This window comes from Carassius auratus, chromosome 14, assembly GCF_003368295.1.
Source record: "Carassius auratus strain Wakin chromosome 14, ASM336829v1, whole genome shotgun sequence".
NCBI lineage: Eukaryota > Metazoa > Chordata > Actinopteri > Cypriniformes > Cyprinidae > Carassius > Carassius auratus.
The window spans coordinates 31,756,536-31,780,843 of record NC_039256.1 but is presented as its reverse complement, the minus strand read 5'-3'; the positions used below and the strand labels follow the sequence as shown (position 1 = coordinate 31,780,843).

The following is a 24,308-nucleotide window of genomic DNA, read 5'->3' as shown; positions in this document are numbered from 1 at the left end:
TCTCAATGCATTACATGTTAAGAGTCTGATATGTGAAAAACATTTGACCTGCATGATCTGTTATAAAGCTAGTTTTGAAGCTAATACTTAAATGATTGATACTGTAGCTGATCTGTTTCTAATGCCAGTGTTTTCCCATCAGCCCCTGCTGGAGATACGGAGCTCATTTACAATAATATTCCTAAGAAAAAGAATGAAAAGACGACAACAGGTAAGACACTCAATGAAGCTCAGAGATCTTCTTTAGGCTACTCTGTAAAACAACACATTCTCAGTCATTGACTTAGTCACGTTACTGCCTAAATCTGAAGGTCATTCAGTCACTATTACTAATTGGAAACAAAATCCTTCTAGCTAATTTAACGTTGCAACTTAGCATGATGTTGCTCTTTCATGACTATAAAAGAAAAGATTATGTGAAAACTAGATTTCCATCTTTTAAAATCACTTAGTTTAAAAAAGTTTGAAAGCGGTTTATTAGATTTAAAATAATGTTTGAAACACTAAGACGGTGTCTGTTAAGTGGTCAAACCTTTTAGTCTCTTTTGCAGTTTATTCCTTTGCTCTGAATCCTTCAGTCAGTTTGTTACTGTGTTTTTTTCCACTTTTACACAAATAGAGAAGTGACTGAAACTGTCATCATTAGACTCTTTCTGCAGAATGACGGAAAGACTTGCAGGGTTGACTAGTCAAGCTCAACTAATCAATGCTAGGGTAAAACTGCATCTAATTTCCCATTCTGACAGAGAGTTTTTGTTTTATATTCATTACATTAATTCAAAAATGTTACTATTTTGATTTTGATTAAATTGTGTTATTGTTATTATTATTTTAAGGATAGAACAGGTGATTTTGTTATGTTGGTTGAATGTCCCAATAGCAATCACCAAGTTAGCAATCACCCTTGGTCCGAGGACTCTGAAAGTATGTATTTATGTTCCACCATGCACCTTATTCACGCAGACATGATACATCATTGGCACGTAACATTACACTATTGCAGACACTATTGTTTTTGTAATAGTATGCGCTATGTACTGTAATGTTTCTGTGCATGAGACATTATCTAATCTGACAGAGTTGCATTAGTTTCTCATCGTGTCGCTGGTTATCCTCTGCTCTGCCAGTGTTGTTGATGTTTCTGGAGGAGGCGTGGATTCGGAGAGTGATTTGTACGGAGAGTGGGATCTTATGAGTTCAAAGCAAGCTTGCTATACTAACTTCCCCTAAATCACCCTACCTTTAATTGTTACATAAAATCTGTAATTTAATGAAAAAAAAAGTGCCATTTTTAAAGGTTGTTAACAGTAGTTAAAGTATTTGGTCTTCAATTGTAAACTAAAACTTCTTTTGTCTTCCGTGGAAACTGCAGCATTAGAAACAAAGGTTTAGTGGTTTAGAAGATGAATCTTATTTAATTTAGTAACGAAGCTAAATAATCTGTAGAGTAGGTTGTAGTTTAATAGTGTTGGGTTAGGTGATAAATGATTCGTTCATTGCAACCCGATCTCACGGCAATTCGTAAATTTTTCACAAGGTGGCTTATTCATACTAATTTGTACGGCCACACTCGTACAAATTCATATGATTGTTACCAAATCGTACATATTTTACGAGTTGCACAATTCGTATGAATTTGTACAAATGACCTACACCTAACCCCTCCCCTAAACCTATAAAATCGTACCTATAAAATTGTATAAAATCGTACGAGTGAGGTCGTACAAATTCGTACGAATAAGCCACCTCGTAAAATACGTATGAATTGGTCGTGAGATAGCGTTGTTCATTGTGTCTGTCATGTTACTAAAGAACGAAAGATTTGGAAAGTCAACTTATAGTAGTGTTTGTTTTGCTCAAATGTTTGCCTTTTAGATTTTTGCCATATTTGATTTTCTAATTTAGAATATTATCAAAGATTGTGTAAACGTATAACATTTTAACTCTGTTCGAATTAATGAACAGGAGAGTCGTTAAAATGATCCGACCTTTTTGCACTGCATTTAATCTTTTCATTGTTATTATTTGCTGCTTTCTCAGTGAACTGTTGAAAAGCTTCATTTCTCAGTCAGCAGTTTGTGGTAAAGCTACTATTTCTGCAGTAGACTAATGGTAACTAACAGCTATTCAGGATGTGTAGAGACGTCTGGTAATGCCTTTTTATTGTTTCTCTTTTCTCGTCGCAGAATCGCTCCCGGCTGCTGATGAGGAATACGCCGCGGTGCGACCGCAGACAAAGAGGAAGAAGAAGAAGAAGGGGGAGGAAGAGGAGAATGGCGAGGTGACATTCGCTCCGAACCACTCAGTCGCTCCAATGCAGCCTCAGGAGGAGAGAAGTATTTACGCACAGGTACAAAGACGCTAGTCTCACAATAACAAGATCGCACTTTACCTGGGAAACCAAGTGCTTTTTTCACTTATGTTTGACTTTGTGAGTTTTATGGATTGTATTAAGCACATATCTCTTTGCAGTTGTAAATTATTATGTGTGATTTATTGTATGTTGATATGAACTGTAGAGCAAGGGCTCCATGAGATGGTTAGTGAGCAAGAGAATGAAAAGAAGAGGAAACCAAATGCAAGTTATTTTTTCTCAATCTACTGAGCTCTTCTATTTTTAGCACTTCTCGATTTGCAGCTGCGACTTTATGACACCCAGGAAAGCTTAAACGTGAGTCACCTTGTAATCATGAATATTGAGGAGGTCATCGAGTTGCTCAATAATCATGAAAGCAGCAGTTTGGTGATTTTGAATCAATAAAACATTTTTAGTTCAAAATTCACAGAGAACCTGAGCTTGCTAGATTGAGTTCTAGAGGATACAGAAGTTATGAAGAGAGTTTAAAGGTGATATAAGAGAGTTAAAACGAGGGGTTAAAACAGTTCAAATATCTGCATTCGTCTGTCTGGAGTGAGTTGAAGCAGTCACGTGTTTTTAACCTTTAAATCAGGGTCAGAAAATAAAAACATTCAAAACAAAATGAAACAAAAAAATTCAAGATGAAGTGGCAAAAATTGCAACTGCACAATTAAACAATTGATTATCACTTATTCAATTCTTTGCGCTGGTGAATTCCATAATCATAACCAACGAGAGTCATTGACCGACATTGACCTGGACGTTTCCCCAGAACCCAGACACAAAAAAAAGTTTCATGTTTTCATTATTCAGCATTAATAATCATTATTACAATACCAAGAGCAATAATATATTTAAAATGTTGTCATAATATTGCAGCCATATTGGCTCCTGTTTTTAAACATGTAATTTAGATACATGTTTAAACATTCACCTTTTATTGGCAACAGTATTAAGTATTTTAGTTGATTGAAGTAATTGGTTAAAATAAAGTATGTATCACCGAAGACAACACAGATGCTAATATTAAGGTGGTGACAAAAATGGCTCACATTAATGTTTTTAATTAAAAATTTAAAGTAAATTTCTGACCTGGTTTACTGGTACTTCTGTTTACAGATAAATATTGCATTAATAATGTCTTAGATTTCATTCCTCTAATACTGGAAACAATCTGAGAAAGGCCTGATAATGTCTCAGGAGGGTTTGCACACATAATTGCTTAAAGTACTGAAGTGTTGGTTGATAGTAAATTGTATTTGTTTCTACTCGCTAAACTAGTCCAGGGTTCAATTTCCAGAAAAAAAAGAAGGAAAAATAAAAATGCATTCAAAACAGTTGAATCTTTATTGTTTTTAATGAAAATAAGTGTATTTGTATTATTATTATTATTTAATAATAACTGATTGATTTTGTCACCCAGCTCTATATATTGTTTATATTGTTGGATATACATTGTAAACTAAACAAGACATTTTTATTTATTTTTTGAAAGATGTAAATGATGAAAAATATATATTTCTAAGTGCAAATTGTTTCTTTTTAAAAGTGATTGAGTGTAAAGCTGTGTGTATGTAACTATATTAATGTCAAGCTTTTTTTATAAAGTTAGTTTTATTAGTTTGTGTGTGTATATATATATATATATATATATATATATATATATATATATATATATATATATATATATATATATACATACAGTGCCGTGAGAATGTTTTTGCCCCCTCCCTGTTTTTTTTTATTTCATTTTTTGCATATTTGTAACACTTAAAACAAAATGCAGATCGTCAAAAAAAAATTACAATTACACAAAGATAATGCAAGTAAATACAAAATGCCATTTTTAAATGATGATTTCATTTATTAAGGGAAAAAAAGCTGTAAAAACCTACAGTACCTGGCCCTGCATGAAAAATTAATTGCCCCCTCCTCTTAATTCACGAAAAAACTGTGATTAACCACATTATTTTAGAAAGCGGAGAAAATTTTACTGGCCACATCAAGGCCTTATAACTCGAGCTAAAGAAATTCAATGTATCATTATATGTATCAGTCTGGAAAGGGTTATAAAACCATTTCTAAGACTTCGGGACTCCAACAAACAACGGTCAGAGAGCCAATATCCACAAATAGAGAAAACTTTGAATAGTGCTGAACCTTCCCAGGAGTGGCTTGCCTAACAAAATTACTCCAAGAGCAAAACGATGACGCAAAGGAGCTCATAAAAGAACCCAGAACAATATCTAAAGAAGCTCACTTGCCTCAGTTAAGGTCAGTGTTTGTAATTCAACAATAAGAAAAAGACTGGGCAAAAATGGCATCCAGGGGAGAGTTCCAAAGCAAAACCTAGTGTTGACCAAAAAGAACACAAAGACTTTTCCCCAAAAATATCTTGATTATCCCCAAGACTTTTGGGCAAATATTGTAGTCTGATTCAACAAAAGTTGCACTTTTTGGAAGGTGTGTGTCCCATTACATTTGGTGTAAAACCAAAACAGCATTTCATAAAAAGAACATCATACCAACAGTCAAACATGGTGGTGGTAGTGTGATGGTCTGGGGCTCCTTTACACCTTCAGGACCTGGACAACTTTCCATAATTGATGGAAGCATGAATTCTGCGCTCTATCAGAAAATCTTTAAGGAGAATGTTCAGCCATCAGTTTGTAACCTCAAGCTCAAGCGCACTTGGGATCTGCAGCAGGACAATGATCTCAAACACACCAGCAAGCCCACGCATGGCTCAAGAAAAAATTAAGGTTTTGGAGTGGCTAAGGCTGGACTTCAATCCAATTGAGATGCTGTGGCATGTCCTTAAACAGTCCATTCATGCTCCAATGTGGCTGAATTAAAACAATTCTGTAAAGAAGACAGGGCCAAAATTCATCCACAGCGATATGAATGACTTATTTCCAGTTATTGCAAATGCTTCATTGCAGTTGTTGCTTCAAAGAGTGGCTCAACCAGTTAATTCAAGTGTGACAAGTATGCAAATTACTTAAAAAAAAAAAAACAGCAAGGGGGCAAAAACTTTTTCACACCACTGTATATATTTGTGAATGTGCATGCTGCTCTAATCTGCTAAATGCATTTCCTGTGAAGCTGCTTTGAAACTGTGTATTATGAAAAGGGCTATATAAAGTGAAAGTTCTATGACATACAGCCAAGTACAGTGACCCATACTCAGAATTTGTGCTCTGAATTTAACCCATCCAAAGTGCACACACACAGCAGTGAACACACACACACCATGAACACACACACAGCAGTGGGCAGCCATTTATGCAGCTGGGGGAACCCACAACCTTAGGGTTAGGAGTCAAACTGTCTAACCACTAGGCCACGACTTCCCCTAACTATATCAGTAAGGGCTATACAGTACAATCATTTATGCTAGTGATCTGAATGTCCCTCAATATTAATCTACACTGATCCATGTTTTCTGTTTTCCTGCTGCAGTGTTTTCAGTGTGTTAGAGTTCTGTTACATCACTTCCTTCAGCTCGAGTTGTGATGGTTATGAATGTAAGGTTGATTAAACCATTGTTTTCGCAAACACTGTCTATTAATGCTTAGTTTTAGCGGTATGGGGTTAATTTCTTAAACAAGGTTTCCTGGTCATGTCATGTGACTTCCTGTTTGTGAAAGGAAACATCTCATTTCTGCAATAGGTGAATGCTGTAAATTGTCTACATGCAGACGTGTTTAAATAAGTCAGCTCTGAAACATTTAGCTCTACTATATGTGGGTCAAAAATGAGGCGTCACGTTTTGGTAAAATTAACAAAACTGATTTTATATACACAGAGCAAATGTGAAATGCAAGTAAAGTGTCTGCTTTAATGTTTCAGATGATTTATGTGAAAATAAAATGTCTAAATATGGGTGAAATAATGCACAACAGATTAATGCGAAACAATGTACATATTCTGACCTTTACTTGTTAAAATATTCAGAACAAATGATTATGCTTTTTATTTTTATTTTAAATGCTCTGAACTGTGTGGCTGAACTGTGATCCTAAAATAAAGTATTTTAATGAAATCTAAATGATTATGATGGGTTTTATTTTTATTTATTTATTTGGTATTTGATCAATTGTTACCCAGAATGACATTTTAGCAGATGTCTTGTCTTCTGTAAATCATGGTAAAAATGTACAGACTTTTACCATTTACATAATAAGTAATGGGAAGAACAGACAATCAAATTTTATCATGTTCAAATATTTTTAGTTCAGATTTTCTCTGAAATAATTTAACTTCAGTTTCTGCAAGAATTTTCTAAAGTTTTAAATCTTTTTTTTTTTTCTTAAAGTCTCTATCGTCTGTAAAAAAAAGAAAAAAAAAGAATGCATATATAAACTTTTAAATTGCATTATTTTCTCTAATTATATGTGTTTTGCATAGCATTATGGAGAACTTGGGGAGTAAAGTATTTTATTAATTTTAGGATCATCTGACAATTTGATGCTCTACAATGTGCAGTGAGGGTTCAAGGCACGCCATTATTTAAATGGTATGACGTTTTCAGTAAATATTGGGTCATTCACCTCACCTTCTGCAACCGTCCCTTATGGTGTTCCTCAGGGTTCTATTCTTGGCCCTTTTTTTTTCTCGTTCTACATTCTTCCCCTAGGCTCCATTCTCCAGAAATATAATATTAATTATCATTGTTTTGCTGATGACCTACAACTTTCCCTTCCAATCAAAGTCGAAAATGACTCTTCTTTACAACTTCTTTTCTCATGTTTTGACGAAGTGAGAATGTGGATGGCTACGAATTTTTTGCAACTAAACACTGACTAAACTGAGGTGCTTCTGCTAGGCCCCGCTGCACTCAATACTACTCTTACAATTAGGTTAGGTCTCCTTAGTGATAACTTACAACACCATGTAAAAAAATCTAGACAAGTTTTTTCATGTCTATATATAAATATTTACATTTTATTTCTTTCCCCTTTTAATTTTTCATTGCGGTTGCTTTTTAAGTAACCTTTTATTGTAAAGCACTTTGGATCAACGATGGTTGTTAATGTTGTGCTCTATAAATAAAAATTGATGTGACTTAATTATGATGAAATTAATATCATAGTTCCATCCATCTTCAGTATTCTAAACATAAATTGCCAAATTGCTCATTTACTTTTAATTGTAGAATGGAATTTAGTGTGTTATGGGTTTTTCACACGCACCGCTTCTACAGAACTGAGTTTAAAAAAGGCATGAACTATTATCTTCCTCTTTTCAAAAGATGCAGCGCATTTAATTTAAGCACTGTCTGTGGTTGCACAATTCTTCTGTCACTCCCACCAACCAAACTTACATCTCCTTCTCAACATGGAAAGCGGGTACTTTTCAAAGAAATTATAATTACTAAATATATTTATATAATTATAACTAAATAAAATATAATTAGACAAATCTCACAGCATAAACTTGCAGGTTCATTTAGCTTCCTCTTTCTAATTTTAAACAACATACCTGGTGTTCTGATTGGCTCAAGGCACCAGCAAGCTCCGCCTCCTGTCTGATGAAACTCCTCCTCCAGCTCGACTTCACTCTACACCTCTCCTTTCTTGTCCGTCATCCGTGTCTTCTCTCCTGTCATCACAACAGGGTTTAATTTCCACATTCTGTAGTTGTAGTTCCTGAAGTCAGCTATCGTATTTTTTTTTATGTTATGCTTACAGTTGCAAATAATGCTTTATCTAAATAAATATGCACAAATTTTCATCAAACATTTGCATCAATATGTAAAAGCTCAAAATAGCAGTTTTTTTTTTTTTTTTTTTTGCTAATATATGTGCAAACAGAAAATAAATAAAAAGCCAGATGTGTAGAAATGTTTTTGAAGTGTTTGGAGCAGCAGTTGAGATCTCTGTTCCTGTTTTATAATCAGTCACCATCCACTAAAGATCATGCATTAACATTAACATGATTAATATTGATTATTTCTCTTGAGAGGCTGATGGAGAATACTGGTGTGGTAAACCACTTTCCTATTCCTCTCACACCTTTGTTTCCTCTTAAGATGTTCTGTTTGCCTGATGTTAGTGTTAACCACATGTGCTAAAACACACAACCTCATCAAACACAGTGTACCTTTAAGTTACACTTCCGCCTAAAATGTGATGGCATTACCTTGGAAAGTTACAAAGTAAGTGAATCTGCTTCACCGCTACAGGAGCTTTTTTCAGATTAACTTTTTTTTTTTTGCAATTACCTTTAAATGGTTACATTTGAGATACAGGCTATTGGTTAACGTCCTTTTGGTTAAAATTTTGTTTATCTTAAATTCAGAATATACTTTCATTATTATTATTATTATTATTATTATTATTATTATTAAACCAAAATGAAACATAATATTAGAAACTTATTTCAGCTAGTTGCTAAAACATTTTATTTATTTAAACTAATTATAACTAAATATGAAAAATTAATGAAAAAAAATGTTAAACAAAAAAAAAATGACAAGAAATGCACAACAAAATTGCTAAAACTAACTGAAATAAAAATAAAATTTGACAATAAAAATGTCATAATTGTTAAATAAAATGAATTTCAAATATAAAAAATAAAATAAAATAATATATATATATATATATATATATATATATATATATATATTTTTTTTTTTTTTTTTTATGGTTTAATTTCAGCTATAGTTGTGGAGGTAAAATCTTGCATTTTCATTTAGTTTAAATGACAAAAAAGCAAAATAACTTATTTAGGCAAGGCAAGTTTATTTATATAGCTCTTTACAAAGTGCTTTACATTAAAAAAAGTAAAATAATAATAAATTAAAAAAACAAGGAATTAAAATATATATATATATATATATATATATATATATATATTTAAAATGAATTTAAGACAGTTGAAAATATTAAATGATTATACATAAAATACAGTGCAATCAGTTCAGACATCGTGCAGTGTTCATTCACTAAATGCACAGCTAAACAGATTTACAAAACATTTCAAATAAAATGGACGCAAATTTCATTTAAAATTAAAATGAACCATTGAATGAAGTTTTCATAGACCAAAACTCTTTCTCATCAGTTTTTTTCTCTCTCTATTCTTCAGCAGCTTTGGCTAATGTTTGTAACACACACACACAGAGAGAGAGAGAGAGAGAGAGAGAGACAGAGAGAGAGTACCCTCATCAGTGTGCTCCGAGCCCACATAGCAATGAGCAGCCTCTGTATATTATTAGATTTTAATCTGCCACAAAACGCCTTCAAACAACACTCTTTAATCACACGGCATCACACACTGCACACTAACTGTGTCTCTGGGGTGTGTTTCCCAGAAGCAACTGTGGTTGCAAGTTCCGTCATTATCAAAGGAACTGGCAGTGTTGGTCATCTTGCTTGAAAAAAGTAATTAATTACAGCTACAAATGACATCTCACAAAATGTAATTGACTACACATTGTAAATTTAATTAGTTACTCAGCAAAGTAACTGTGACGTTATTTTTTATGTTCTATAATGCTATTACGCCCTATAACATCTGTAATATATAAGATGTTTACATTAACTGATGAAGAATAAAAACACTATAAGTATTTTAGAAAATGTCATATTTATTTGAACTCAATAGATTGCAGCCTGCCAAATGATATGCATAGAAATAAAAACATATAAAAAATAAATATTGAAAATAAAATTCAAGTGCAAAATTAAGACAAACAAATTTAAACTTGGGTAAAAAGAAACAAAGGGAAACCGGGTCATTAGTGCACAAGTTACTGCACAATAAACAGAACACTATCCAACTCTTATGGTGCGTTCACACCAGATGCAAATAGAGCGCCTGGCACGAGTGATTTCAATGTTAAGTCAATGCAAAGATGTGAATAAACAGCCTCCGAAAATCGGCAAAACACATTTTGCAATAGACGCTGTTTTTATAAATAAACAGCATATTTGAGTTTAAAACAACTACATTCTAACATGAAATACTTTCAAAACTACATTTCTTGACACGATAACAGTGATATTTAGAAAATTATCAGAATAAAAATGGTGGTTGAAAATGCTACGTGAACTCAGCTGGCAGAAGCCCCCCCATGATGCGAATTCGCGTCTGTTGTGAAGTTAATTTCACGCGCGAATGAAGCAAATGTTCTCAAAATGTTTAAGCATCCAACTCTGCATGAATAGTGCGATTTATTCGCGCAAGTCGCGTCTGGTGTGAACACAGCATTAAATATTCAGTACAGTAACATGTTAGCATGTGTTGATGTGAGGTGGTTCATAAGATTTGAGTTGCTTGAGGCAGATGTGGATAAAGTATTTTTTCCTGGGCATAGCGTGCATGTTACAGAAACATTTTTGCCTTTAATTTCAATTAACGAGAAGTGTAGTGTCGGTGACTGGTGCTTCCAGTTCGAGAACGCCATTATCGCTGACGCTGTCTTGTGTTTAGTGGTTGTCAGAGCGTGCAGTGAGACAGCGTGAGCAGGGCACCGCACACCCAGTAAATCATCATCGGATTTGCAACGGTGATATGTAGCCACTAGCCAAAGCATGACATCTCGCGCTTTGTTCAACCAAATTGTAGTAACGTGACACTTTACATTCTCAGTAAAGATGACGCCGTTGCAACGATGGGAAAAGTAATTAATTAGATTACTCCGTTACTGAAAATTAAACTCCATTAGTAACGCCGTTATACTTAAACGCCATTACTCTTAACACTGGGAACTGGTGTCGGTCCATAGCAGCAGTGTAGGCCTAAACAAAAAAACAGACCTGCGGAGAAAAGCGATTCCAGTTTATTTTGCTGTAGTTGAGAAGAATATCAAGGATACATCTGTAAAGATACTTGTTTGAACTTTCAGATATCAGGCAGTCACAGAGACTGACATCGACTTCTGAAAGTATAGTTACTCCGGGGAAATTATTAAGGATACCCTTTGCAGTGCCTGGAATGTTAACCCCATTAGGTCCCGTGATTTTAAGACGTAGAAATAACAGCGTGTTATTTAGGTTGATGTAGTCAACGGTTCCCAAAGGCATCACTTATAAATGCCTTACAACTTAATGTTATTATAAAGTGTTACCAAATGATCATACATAAATTAACATGAAGATTTAGGCTTGTTCCACACTGCAAGTGTAAGTATTGTAAAAGTGAAACTGACACAGATGGAAAGTTTCACACTGATGATGTGTCTGTGTTCTGTGAAATTAAGCTGCGGCTCTACACAGAAAAAAAATTGAACAAAGCAAAGCTATAAATGACTGAAATCATTCGGATTCAGTCAGATTTACCCAATACAAACTTATCTGCCGCTGCATTTCACCTCCTTTTGACTGATGGATTTATATATTTTGTCAATGAATGGCTATATGGTTTACTTCATTATTTTAAGCTGCTTAATCATGTTGTACTGTGTGTCATACAGAGCAGACCCCAGAGCCTGACCCAGTGCCCATGATCCACTGAGGTTATCAATCCAGTGCAGTACATCGACATAAATGAATGACTTTGATAATGAGCATTATTTATATTTAATAAAATTAAACAAGGAATCATTTTTAGAAGCAGATGTGAAACCAGCAACCATAATGAAACATGGCCTTTCTTTGGAAGGTGTTATTCATGTTTATGACTACTAGATGGCCACAGCACAACCATTTTGAAAAGCTTTGAGTAATTAACCTTTTTCTGATACAATTGTGTTGAAAGTATCACTAGTTCAGAATGCTTCACTTCGCCATCACTTGAAATAGGATCCATATGCAGGCAAAGTCTTTAATGAACAAAACAGGCACAGAGTAGAGCAAACACAGACGAGGTTCAAATGCAATAAAAGATATGGTGAGACATTGCAAGGGATGAGAGAACAAGGGAGTCTATTTATAGTGTGAGAGGCGGAAGATGAGCTTGTGAACAGGAGCTCAGAATCAAGAAGAAGGCTCCCTCACGTGGCGGGTGTCTGGAGTAGCAGGTTTGGGTGTGTATATGACATTACTCCCATTTTTAGACCCATCTCAAGGGTGTGCAGAAGTGTTGGTTTGGGGCCTTCTCCTGGGTTTGGGTTGAGGTCAATCCGAGTCATGGGCAACTCAGTGATGACAGCTGTGTCCAAGTTAAAATATGTATGTAACACATATTTTAACATGTTATTGGGAGGTAAACAAGGGAATCCAGGGAGGAGCATAAAGCAGGATACACATGATGATAAAATGAGCAGGATTTACTGAATAATCTTACCTGTGTTGTTTCAATGCTCAGACTTTATCAACAAGTTTTGTTATATCAAACTGAAAACCAGATTTAATCACTACGTCACAACATCATTCTGGACATTAAAACAAACACAAACACTCCTATTCTACTGACAACAACTGAGTAACTGGAGGGAGAGCAGATCAAACTCCAGGACTGATCATTATATCCAAACAAACACGCATTACCACATCCCTTCCTTCTGATGCTCTTATAATGACACTGATATATGGACACACCATAATCCCCACTCTACAAAATCTCCCAGTAACAGCGCCCACACACTCTCTCTGCACAACACCTGAAGATAATAATCAAAGCGTTCTGGATGATCAGGATACGACTGATCTGTGCCAGTGTTAGTAATCACTCTGTTGCGGTTCCAGGTCGTATGGGTCTGAGGACACTGTGGAGAGAGGACGGTTGTTTAGAATAGCCTCTACCTCACAAAATAGAGTTTGAAGACCCTCATCATCGATGGACTGTTGATAGAGTGTGGAGTTCAGCACGTAATGAACAGATCTTATAAGCCTTTCCCAGACTCCGCCATGGTTTGATGCTGCTGGTGGGTTGAAACTCCATTTGATTCCATCAGGAAGCAGGGCATCCTGGATCTTTGACTTGTCCAGCATCATCAGAGCTTTCTTGAGCTCCACCCGAGCACCCACCAGGTTCGTTCCATGTCAAATCTGATGTGCTTAACCTGCCCCCTTCTGCAAACAAATCTCCTCAAAGCGTGAATGCATGAGTCAGTGTCTAAGGAGAAAGCTACTTCCAAATGAACAGCTCTGCTGGACATACATGTAAACAGAACTCCATACCTTTTAATGGTGTTTCTTCCTCGCCTCACTTCAATCGGGCCAAAGTAGTCCAATCCGACATTGGTAAAGGGAGGGAGGTCAGGTAGGATTCTTTCTAGTGGCAAATCTGCCATTTTCTGCTCACCTGCTTTGCCCTTCAAACGTCGACACATGACACATCTTGAGAGCACCTTTCTTGCTAAAGAGTTGGCCTTACTAATCCAATATTTTTTTACGGAGCTCTGAGAGCATGTGGTTCCTGCCACTGTGACCACGGCGTTCATGAATGTGTCTTAAAAGAAGAATTGAAATGTGTGAATCTTTGGGCAACATACAGGGTTGTTTGGTTTCATCAGGCATGGCAGATTTATGCATCCGGCCACCTACTCTTAAGATGCCTTCATCTAGCACAGGATCAAGCCTACAGATCCTGCTGCTTCTTTTCACTTTAGGTGGGGTCATTTGCAGTGTTGAAATTTCAGCTGGGAATGCTTGCCTCTGAACATACAGTATTGTTCAAAATAATAGCAGTACAATGTGACTAACCAGAATAATCAAGGTTTTTAGTATATTTTTTATTGCTACGTGGCAAACAAGTTACCAGTAGGTTCAGTAGATTGTCAGAAAACAAACAAGACCCAGCATTCATGATATGCACGCTCTTAAGGCTGTGCAATTGGGCAATTAGTTGAAAGGGGTGTGTTCAAAAAAATAGCAGTGTCTACCTTTGACTGTACAAACTCAAAACTATTTTGTACAAACATTTTTTTTTTCTGGGATTTAGCAATCCTGTGAATCACTAAACTAATATTTAGTTGTATGACCACAGTTTTTTAAAACTGCTTGACATCTGTGTGGCATGGAGTCAACCAACTTGTGGCACCTCTCACCTGTTATTCCACTCCATGATTCTTTAACAACATTCCACAATTCATTCACATTTCTTGGTTTTGCTTCAGAAACAGCATTTTTGATATCACCCCACAAGTTCTCAATTGGATTAAGGTCTGGAGATTGGGCTGGCCACTCCATAACATTAATTTTGTTGGTTTGGAACCAAGACTTTGCCCGTTTACTAGTGTGTTTTGGGTCATTGTCTTGTTGAAACAACCATTTCAAGGGCATGTCCTCTTCAGCATAGGGCAACATGACCTCTTCAAGTATTTTAACATATGCAAACTGATCCATGATCCCTGGTATGCGATAAATAGGCCCAACACCATAGTAGGAGAAACATGCCCATATCATGATGCTTGCACCTCCATGCTTCACTGTCTTCACTGTGTACTGTGGCTTGAATTCAGAGTTTGGGGGTCGTCTCACAAACTGCCTGTGGCCCTTGGACCCAAAAAGAACAATTTTACTCTCATCAGTCCACAAAATGTTCCTCCATTTCTCTTTAGGCCAGTTGATGTGTTCTTTGGCAAATTGTAACCTCTTCTGCACATGCCTTTTTTTTAACAGAGGGACTTTGCGGGGGATTCTTGAAAATAGATTAGCTTCACACAGACGTCTTCTAACTGTCACAGTACTTACAGGTAACTCCAGACTGTCTTTGATCATCCTGGAGGTGATCATTGGTTGAGCCTTTGCCATTCTGGTTATTCTTCTATCCATTTTGATGGTTGTCTTCCGTTTTCTTCCACGTCTCTCTGGTTTTGCTCTCCATTTTAAGGCATTGGAGATCATTTTAGCTGAACAGCCTATCATTTTTTGCACCTCTTTATAGGTTTTCCCCTCTCTAATCAACTTTTTAATCAAAGTACGCTGTTCTTCTGAACAATGTCTTGAACGACCCATTTTCCTCAGCTTTCAAATGCATGTTCAACAAGTGTTGGCTTCATCCTTAAATAGGGGCCGCCTGATTCACACCTGTTTCTTCACAAAATTGATGACCTCAGTGATTGAATGCCACACTGCTATTTTTTTTAACACACCCCTTTCAACTAATTCAACTAATTGCCCAATTGCACAGCCTTAAGAGCGTGCATATCATGAATGCTGGGTCTCATTTGTTTTCTGAGAATCTACTGAACCTACTGGTAACTTGTTTGCCACGTAGCAATAAAAAAATATACGAAAAACCTTGATTATTCTGGTTAGTCACATTGTAATGCTATTATTTTGAACAATACTGTAAGAGATAACTGACTTTTCTGCCTGCAAGAGATCTTCCACTGTGAGGAGTTGTCCACCAGGTTTGGTCCTAAAAACCTCAAATTTTGGCCTCGCCTTTTGGCTGTGGGAGCAGGTAATGACTTGATATGATGGAGAGCCCTTTTGTTTTTTGATTCTCACTCTCAAGGCCTTTTTTAGTTTGATGTACCATGCCACTGCTTTAAGTAGCCTAATCCAATTTGAAAAGTATGAAATAGGCTGGTCTGTAGGTGTTTCAGTGTTCACCACTGTTGTAAACACAGTAGTGTTTCTCCTAACCTCTGGATCATCCTGTAACACTGAACCCAATGCCTTCACCTCTAACCAACCTTCCTAAGGTTTCCATAGGAACTCTGGGCCATGCATCCACCTCCTTTGCTCCATGAATTTGCCTGCACTCAATCCTCTCGAGGAATCATCAGCTGGATTGTCTTTACTTCTGTATCTCCATTGGGACAGCTCAGAGTTATCCCGAATCAGTGAGACCCTGTTTGCTACATACGTTTTAAATCTTGCAGTGTCACTTCTAATGTACTTAAGTACGGTTTGGCTGTCAGTCCAGAAAACGGAAGGCTTTAAGGGTAGATGTAGTTCTCTCATTTTGTCCACCTTTACCAACACTGCTGCAGCGGCCAACTCCAGACGTGGTACTGTGATGCTCTTTAAAGGAAGGACTCTGGACTTTCCCATGAGAAAGGTGGCATGTATAATGTCCTGTTCATTAGCTTGTCTTATGTATTCTCACTGGTATCAGCAAAGTGGTGTAGTTCTGCATGCTTTGGTGTCCCATAGCCTTTTGGTTTCAAACAACGTGCAACACTGAAGCTTTTTATTCTTTCTAAATAAGTTTTTTCTTTTTGGGGTGGTACACTCCGTGGTGTGGTGTGTACCATACCTTCCCAAGTGCCTGTGTGAGTTCTTCCTCTGGGACCTCTTCTGCATAATGATTTTCAAAGATGTCATTGATAAAGGCAATATATTCTTGTTTGTATTCTTCATCTTCATTTTCATTTTCCTTTTCAGAGTTTGGAGGCGCTGTTCTGCAACTTGGCAATTGTTAGGCATGCTGACATCAGTTTTCCTAAAGGGCAACTTCAGATAGTAATGTCCATCTTGTAAGACCGCCTCATTGGCTATCTCTAAAAACCTTCTGTCCTTAACTGACATTTCAGTCTTGTCCTCAGATACTACCTCACTAAAATCCTGATTATACTGTGAGATCAGAAGTTGTTCTAGACTTGCAACTGATATCCTATTCACAGTCACACTCTCTGCACTGCCATCAGCACTTCTCAGTGGCCCGTTTACAACCCACCCCAATAAGGTTCTAACTGCGTAGGGGCCCCCACTTTGACTATTAATTCATGCCAATCAACAGCTCCACCTTTGAATTAATGCTGGGAAGTTTGACTCGACTTAGATACTTCCATTGTGCTAAGTCTTTCTGCTTGGGAATGCTGTTTGTGGTAACTGGCATTTCTTTTTGAGTGAAGAGATCAAGAAGAGGTAAGAAGTTATTGCTGTCTAGTGCTGAAACTTCTACTTCAGATACGACATGAGTTGGAACAGTTTTTTCTTGATTCATTGTGTTTAGAAGAATGTGTGCTTTTCTACCTTTCAGATTGAGGCGAAACATAAGATCCTCGGAGCAGAGGGTGGCAGAGGAGCCAGGGTCCAGGAGAGCATACACATGTAAGATTTGGCTGCCATTTGCTGCCTTAACCTGAACTGGGACAATGGACAGCACACTCTCTTGATCTCCGGCCCCTATATGACCATATAACCCTGCTGATGCACCGCCTGTAGCATTAGAGGGTCTTTCTGCCTTTTTGACGATACTATCTTTGGCCTCAATATGTAGGACACTAGGGTGAACTTTACAGCTCTTTACTTTACAGCTGAGACGCCTTTTGCAGTCTCTGCTAATGTGGCCTGAGGAGAGACATCCAAAGCATATTCCTTTGGTCTTTAAAAAACTGAGCTTGTCTCTATGTGTTATCTTTAAAAAGTCTTTACACATGTCCAATGTGTGTCTTGCGCTACAGAAGGGGCAAGAAAGATCAAACTTCATCTGCTTTTGGGCAATAGTTATACTAGTGGCAAAACTACTGCCAGATGACTTCGAGACCTGTGATTTGACTGGGGATCTAGCCTTTACTCTACTAGCCGACTGATCTTGAAGATCACCAAATACTGGATCAGCTGCTATGTGAGCTTGTTTTTCAATAAAGCAGACTAAATCTAAAATCCTTACCCTATGACTACGTTGTTCTTGCAGCTCATAAGCCTAGTTACGCCATCTCTCCCGAAGCTTGTACTTTCAACCATATTTTCAAAGGAGTGAATGAATGACTTGTACTCAAGAACTTGTCCATCAAAGAGTGGAATGCTACCTTGCGGTAGTGTAGACAGAAGTTGCTGTTTCATAAGAATCTTTGTCAAATCACTCTGCTTTTCCAGAATTTTGATCATATGGCTTTCCTGTGCTGATCTGGGTGTGGGAATTTGCCATTGAGATACAGTAGACTGAATGGCTGGGACTAAACTTGCAAGTGACTGGGAGTTGACAGGAGGAATACTGTGAGCTGAGGTCTGCTGTAGTTGTGGCCGGATATCACTGCTAGCCCTGGGCTGGAAAACCGGTCTGCTGTAATACCTATCTGGGCTTAAATTAAGAAGAGGAGATTGAACATGAACACCTGGCCTGGTTTTAACTACTGGGGAAGCCCTGTCATGGACATAAAGTGAGTTATCAAACTTTTCATCCATTGATTTTGTTTTCACTTCATCTGCTTCTGCACCTAACAAAGGTATCTGAACTGTGATATCAGACTGGGCAGGTTTATACATTTTCTATTTCAGCTTCTTTCAGAATTATTTTTTGCAGTAGTGGCTTCAATTTCAGAATGCAACTCTAAAGATTCTCTCTTTTTTCTCAGAATATGCTCCTGCTCCTCAATTGCATGCTTTTCTTGCAGCTTTGCAGCTTTAGCTATTAAATCTACTCTCTCTGCCTCTGCACTAATGCGCAATGATACTGACGATGTATGTGATCTAAATGATTGAGCATCAATATCAATATCAGAATCCTCTACCTGGGTGACAGAAGAGGAGACTTCAACTAAAGCTTGGGAACCTGGGTGTTACGTTCCCGGTTAGTCTAGGACTATGGGACCCCGTAACAGAATAAGAAAAGGTGATGTGTGGAGGCAGCAAGGTTCGATTCCCAAACCCTGAGCTCTAACAAAAGCCAGCCATGAACTCATATCAAAAGCAAAATTTTTTATTTAACAGGTATGGGAGGATGTCAAGACTTCGAGAGGGGGCAAGGCCAACATAAACAAAAATCCCTCTAACTATTAGGGAGAAACTAACCAAACTAACAAAGAAAAGAAACAAAAATACAATAAGAATAAGCTAACTCCCTTACTAGCATAAACAGGAGAAAACATAGCAAACAAAATGGCACCCACCTCTCTACTAACCTTGCCACTTAAATTAACAATATAAGTTTAACATATAACAAAGGATAACAAATATAGACAAACAAGATAATAACTCTCAAAACAAACCAGATTCCTTGTCACATGCTCCAGTTAGCACAGAAGTGTTTAACACAATAACACTATAGAGGAATTAACCAAAATAACTCCAGCAAACACCAAAGCTGTCTGGGTTGAGAACAGAGTCCTCACGATGCAGCCTCCACACACACACAGCTTGTGCTGTGACATGGTGCCGCTTAAAACCTCACGGTTTCCTCTCCTCCCACAATTCCATCAGGTCATCAATTAGTGGATTCAGGTGACAGCCCTTACCTCCTGCTTAGGGAAAGTAAATGAGAGAGAAACTGGGAGAAAACAAAACATACGTCCTTGGACGTAACACCCTCACCACAAAGAATTACAGCCAAAAGTTGTAATACAAAACATACCACATGACAAAAAGGCCCCCTAATCTGGAACATAAGTTCTAGACAAAGTGTCCGCAACAATGTTCTCAGGTCCCCTTTTATGCCGGATTTCGATGTTATATTCTTGCATAATAAGAGACCAGCGCATCAAGCGTTGGTTAGAGTTAGACATCCTCGAAAGAAACACCAATGGATTATGATCAGTATAAACTGGAATGGACTTGTCACTTCCACCCAAATATACCTCAAAATGTTGAAGCGCTAACAATAAAGCCAATGCCTCTTTCTCAATCGTACTGTAGTTCTGCTGACTCTTAGAAAACTTCTTTGAGAAAAAAGATACAGGATGTTCAATGCCCACTCCATCTTCCTGCAGCAAAACTGCACCAGCTCCAGTCCACTGGCGTCCACCTGCAACTGGAAAGGTACTGCAAAATTGGGAGCAGAAAGAACAGGGCAGGTACAAAGAAGGTCTTTAGCAGCATTAAAAGCACTTATACACTCTGATGTCCACACAAATTTCCTAGATGTACTAAGGAGGTCAGTAAGAGGTGAAACGATGTCAGCAAAGTTTTTGCAGAATCCACGATAGTATGCGGCCATACCCAAGAAGCGCCTCAACTCACGCTTATTAGTCGGTGTAGGAAACTCAACAATTGCAGAAACTTTAGCTGATACTGGTCGCACCTGACCCTGTCCCACACATTTACCAAGGTATACAACCACAGCTTTAGCAAATTCACATTTTGCTAAATTTAAAGTTAGTGAAGCATCAGCCAACCGTCCAAACACTTCATCCAACTTGACCAAGTGGTCTTCCCACGAGTTGGAATACACCACAACATCATCCAAATAAACTTCAGTCCTGACAATACTCGGTTCATGAGTCTTTGAAAGGTGGAAGGTGCATTTCGCATGCCAAAAGCCATGACAGAGTATTACAGAAAGGCATCAGGTGTTACGAATGCAGATATCTCCAAAGCACCTGGTGTTAGAGGGACTTGCCAATACCCTTTTAGCAAGTCTAATTTTGTGACGTAGCGTGCACTAACAACTCGATCGACACAATCTTCCATTCTCGGAAGTGGAAAGGAGTCTGGCTTAGTCACAGCATTGAGTTTGCGATAATCAGTACAAAATCTGACTGTAGAATCAGACTTAGGCACTAAGATACAAGGGGAACTCCATGGACTTTGGCTAGGCACAGCCAGCCCATGATCCTGCAGATATTGAACCTCAGATCTCATAAGGTCACGCTTCTTTGGGTTCATTCTGTACGGATGTTGCATAATTGGTTGACTATCACCTACATCAATATCATGACATAATACAGTAGTTTGGGATGGCACATCAGCATAAAGGCAGGAATATTTATCAATCAAACTACTAATGGCCTCAAACTCACTTGCAGACAAATGGGAAAGGCTAGTTTTCAAATTAGCCAGAATGGCAGAATTCTGCAAACGGACACACGATGTTGAAGCATCTTTTGCCATCAATCCATCCTCCTCAGGGCAATACGCTGGAGGCAAAACAATGGTAGTCACAGGTACTGGCTTAGGAGAACTCGCTTCATTCACATTCCGTGCAACATAAACCTTGAACATGTACACATGACAAACTCTGCTTTTCTTCTTCCGATCAGGAGTACAAATTACATAGTTGGTGTCACTTAGCTTCCTCTTAATCATGTAAGGTCCTGAGAACCGAGCCTGCAACGCAGAGCCAGGTACTGGAAGCAGAACAAGCACAGACTCACCAGGCTGAAAAGTACGGGCCACACTCTTACGATCATACTGAATCTTCATCTTAGTCTGGGAATTAGCCAGATTAACTTTAGCAATCTCACAGGCCTTGTAAAGACGTTCACGGAAAGAACTAACATAGTCAAGGATGGGCATAGGTGAAGAACTTTGTGACAAGAATTGCTCGCTGATCAACTTAAGAGGTCCTCGTACAGTGTGACCAAACACTAGCTCTGCTGGACTGAACCACAGGGACTCCTGGACACTCTCCCTTGCAGCAAACATGATTAATGGTAAGCCCTCAACCCAGTCCTTGCCAGTCTTGATACAAAACTTTCGGAGCATCGACTTAAGAGTCTGGTGAAATTGCTCCAATGCACCTTGGGATTCTGGGTGGTAAGCACTAGCCAATTGGTGCTTAACACCCAACTCATTTAACATCTGTGAAAATACTTTAGATGTAAAATTAGTACCTTGGTCTGATTGAATCACCTTTGGTAGGCCAAACATGGAGCAAAACTTAATAAGCTCTTGAACTACTGTCCTTGCTTTAAGAGTGCGAAGGGGGACTGATTCTGGGTAACGAGTCGCAGCACACATAATGACCAAGATATACTGGTAACCTGACTTCGATCTAGGCAAAGGCCCCACACAGTCAATAATTAGTCGCTCGAATGGCTCACCAAGAACTGGAATTGGATTAAGGGGAGCTGGCTGAATGACTTGGTTTGGTTTACCTGCCAATTGACAAGTGGGACAAGAACGCACAAATTTGGAAACTGATGACTTTAGACCTGGCCAAAAGAAGTATTTGGAAATTCGATTGAAAGTTTTAGTCACCCCTAAGTGGCCTGATAATGCACTCTCATGAGCCAGTTGTAACACCTGTGACCGATACCCCGAAGGTAGCACAATTTGACGAACCTCTTGCCAATTCAAATCAGGAAACTGAGGCTTCCATCTCCGCTTCAATACCCCATCCTCCAAAAAGTAAGTAACTCCAACTTCTGGCACTTTCATAATTTCCACCACAGCATCCATGCAAGAGACTAAGGAAGGATCAGACATCTGAGCTGCAATCAAGTCCTTCTTACAAACCTTCAATAAAGGAATGGGTACCTCACTTGACTCCGTACGTTCTGAACTCATTACCGGTACTACACTCAACTCGCAATTCTTCACCGTTAGGCTGAGAAGAGAAAACAGTTTCAGATAAATCGATAATATCTCCAAATTTCTTTGACTGTGCACGTGTCACAACACAGGCAGGGAATACAGCAGAGAATTGTGTAGAAACCTCAGGTAACTCAACACTAGGCTTGTTAACTACAGTGGGTCTAGGAAAAACCTTACCACCAGCAAGATCCTTTCCCAGAATAAGACTGACACCATCCACAGGTAATCGTGAGCACACACCCAGAATAACGGTTCCTGTGACAAGGTCAGACTCCAAATACACCTTATGGAGGGGAATATTAACACATCCCATTTCACATCCACGAATTAACACATCACCACCGGTATATGATTCGGGTGAAAAAGGTAACATCTCCTCTAAAATTAATGACTGCATGGCTCGTGTGTCCCTCAAAATTCGAACTTGCCGTGTCTCGGAAACGGGCAAAAGAGAAACTAAGCCAAAAGAAAGAAAAGGCTGATACGCAACATCCAAATCCCTAAACACTGGTACGGATTGTACCAAGGCTACATTTTTGGCTTTAGAAGCAGTTTTCTGTTTCCATGCCTTACACTCTGAAATTAAGTGGCTTGGGTCAAGACAATAAAAACAGACCCGCCTATCCTCTGTACGCTTAGGACTAGATTTGCGTTTATCTCCAGCAAACATCTCTGAATTAGCAGGACGAACAGAAGCATGGAACAGTTCTGAGCTCTCTATAGCTGAAGACTGACCTTTAGACCGACGTATAGATGAAAATACGTTACGATGCGTCAACACAAATTCATCCGCTATAACAGCAGCATCAGTAAGAGCTTGCACCTTCTGTTCATTCAAATGAACAACAACACTTTCCAGGACACAGGCTTTAAAATCTTCTAACAAGATCAACTCCCGGAGCTGCTCAAAAGTGGTAATCTTGCTAGAAGCACACCATTTTTCAAAAAGTGCCCTTTTTTCTCGTGCAAATTCAACATGTGTTTGTCTGGCTGTTTTTGCTCTTTGATGTGGGAGAAGTTAGGGCTTAAGTTATGGAGTTTGATTTAATCTCGTTTACATTACGTCCTACTGAAGAAGTGTATAATCGTTGTCGTAAAAGGGATTTAATAGCTATTGCAGACTTCTTTAACATTAGCATACTTAAGGAGGCAAATAAACAGGTTATCAAAGAGGATTTATATGGGAAGCTGGTAGAAGCTGGTAGTTTGGCTGCATCGGATATGGAGTTGGGGAAGGAATCAGAGACAGCTGGCTTTGATTCTGTTCCCAACACTGATTCAAAGGATTCTGGTTCAGATGCTATATTGGCAATTAAGCTGAAAGAATTAGATCTTGAGTTAAAGCGACAAGAATGTGAGGCTCAGCGTATCAGGCTTTGTGTAATTGAAGCTGAACAGGGGACGGGATAGTGAGCGACATGGAAATGAGATGGAGGCTCTGAAATTAAGTAGCAGACCTACCCCTTCACCCCGGGTTAGATCTGCTGGTTTATCAGCTGAGGTGCCAATAGTAGATTCTATGCCGAGCCTTGACCAAAGCTCTTCTGATTCCCCTTCTGAGTCACATCCTAATTTTGATGTTAGCAGGTATATTAGACTTGTGCTGCCATTTAGAGAGACTGAAGTGGACTCCTATTTTGTAGCGTTTGAGCATGTGGCTAAGGATATGTGGGTTCTTCTTCTGCAATGCAATTTGACAGGTAAAGCGCAAGAGGTTTCCGCTGCATTGCCCATTGAACAATCCCTTAGTTATGATGTAATGAAGGCTGCTGTGTTACGAGCATATGAACTGGTGCCAGATGCTTACCATCAAAGGTTTAGGGCACATGCAAAAACAAACCAGATTCCTTGTCACAGGCTCCAGTTAGCACAGAAGTGTTTTAACACAATAACACTATAGAGGAATT

The 24,308-nt window shown here is 38.2% G+C and overlaps 2 protein-coding genes across 3 annotated transcripts in view; both read left to right on the top strand.

Annotated features, from left to right (window-relative positions):
* The window catches only part of LOC113114378 (uncharacterized), a 77,822-nt gene extending 74,532 nt beyond the window's left edge, over positions 1-3,290 (top strand). The window contains exons 8-9 of the mRNA XM_026281302.1: positions 143-211; positions 2,187-3,290. Coding sequence (XP_026137087.1) covers positions 143-211; positions 2,187-2,365 — 248 coding nt within the window. The 3' untranslated portion in view covers positions 2,366-3,290. The remainder of the gene's footprint in view (positions 1-142; positions 212-2,186) is intronic.
* The window catches only part of LOC113114360 (uncharacterized), a 575,280-nt gene that overhangs the window by 481,651 nt on the left and 69,321 nt on the right, over positions 1-24,308 (top strand). The gene's annotated exons all lie outside the window — the stretch shown is intronic.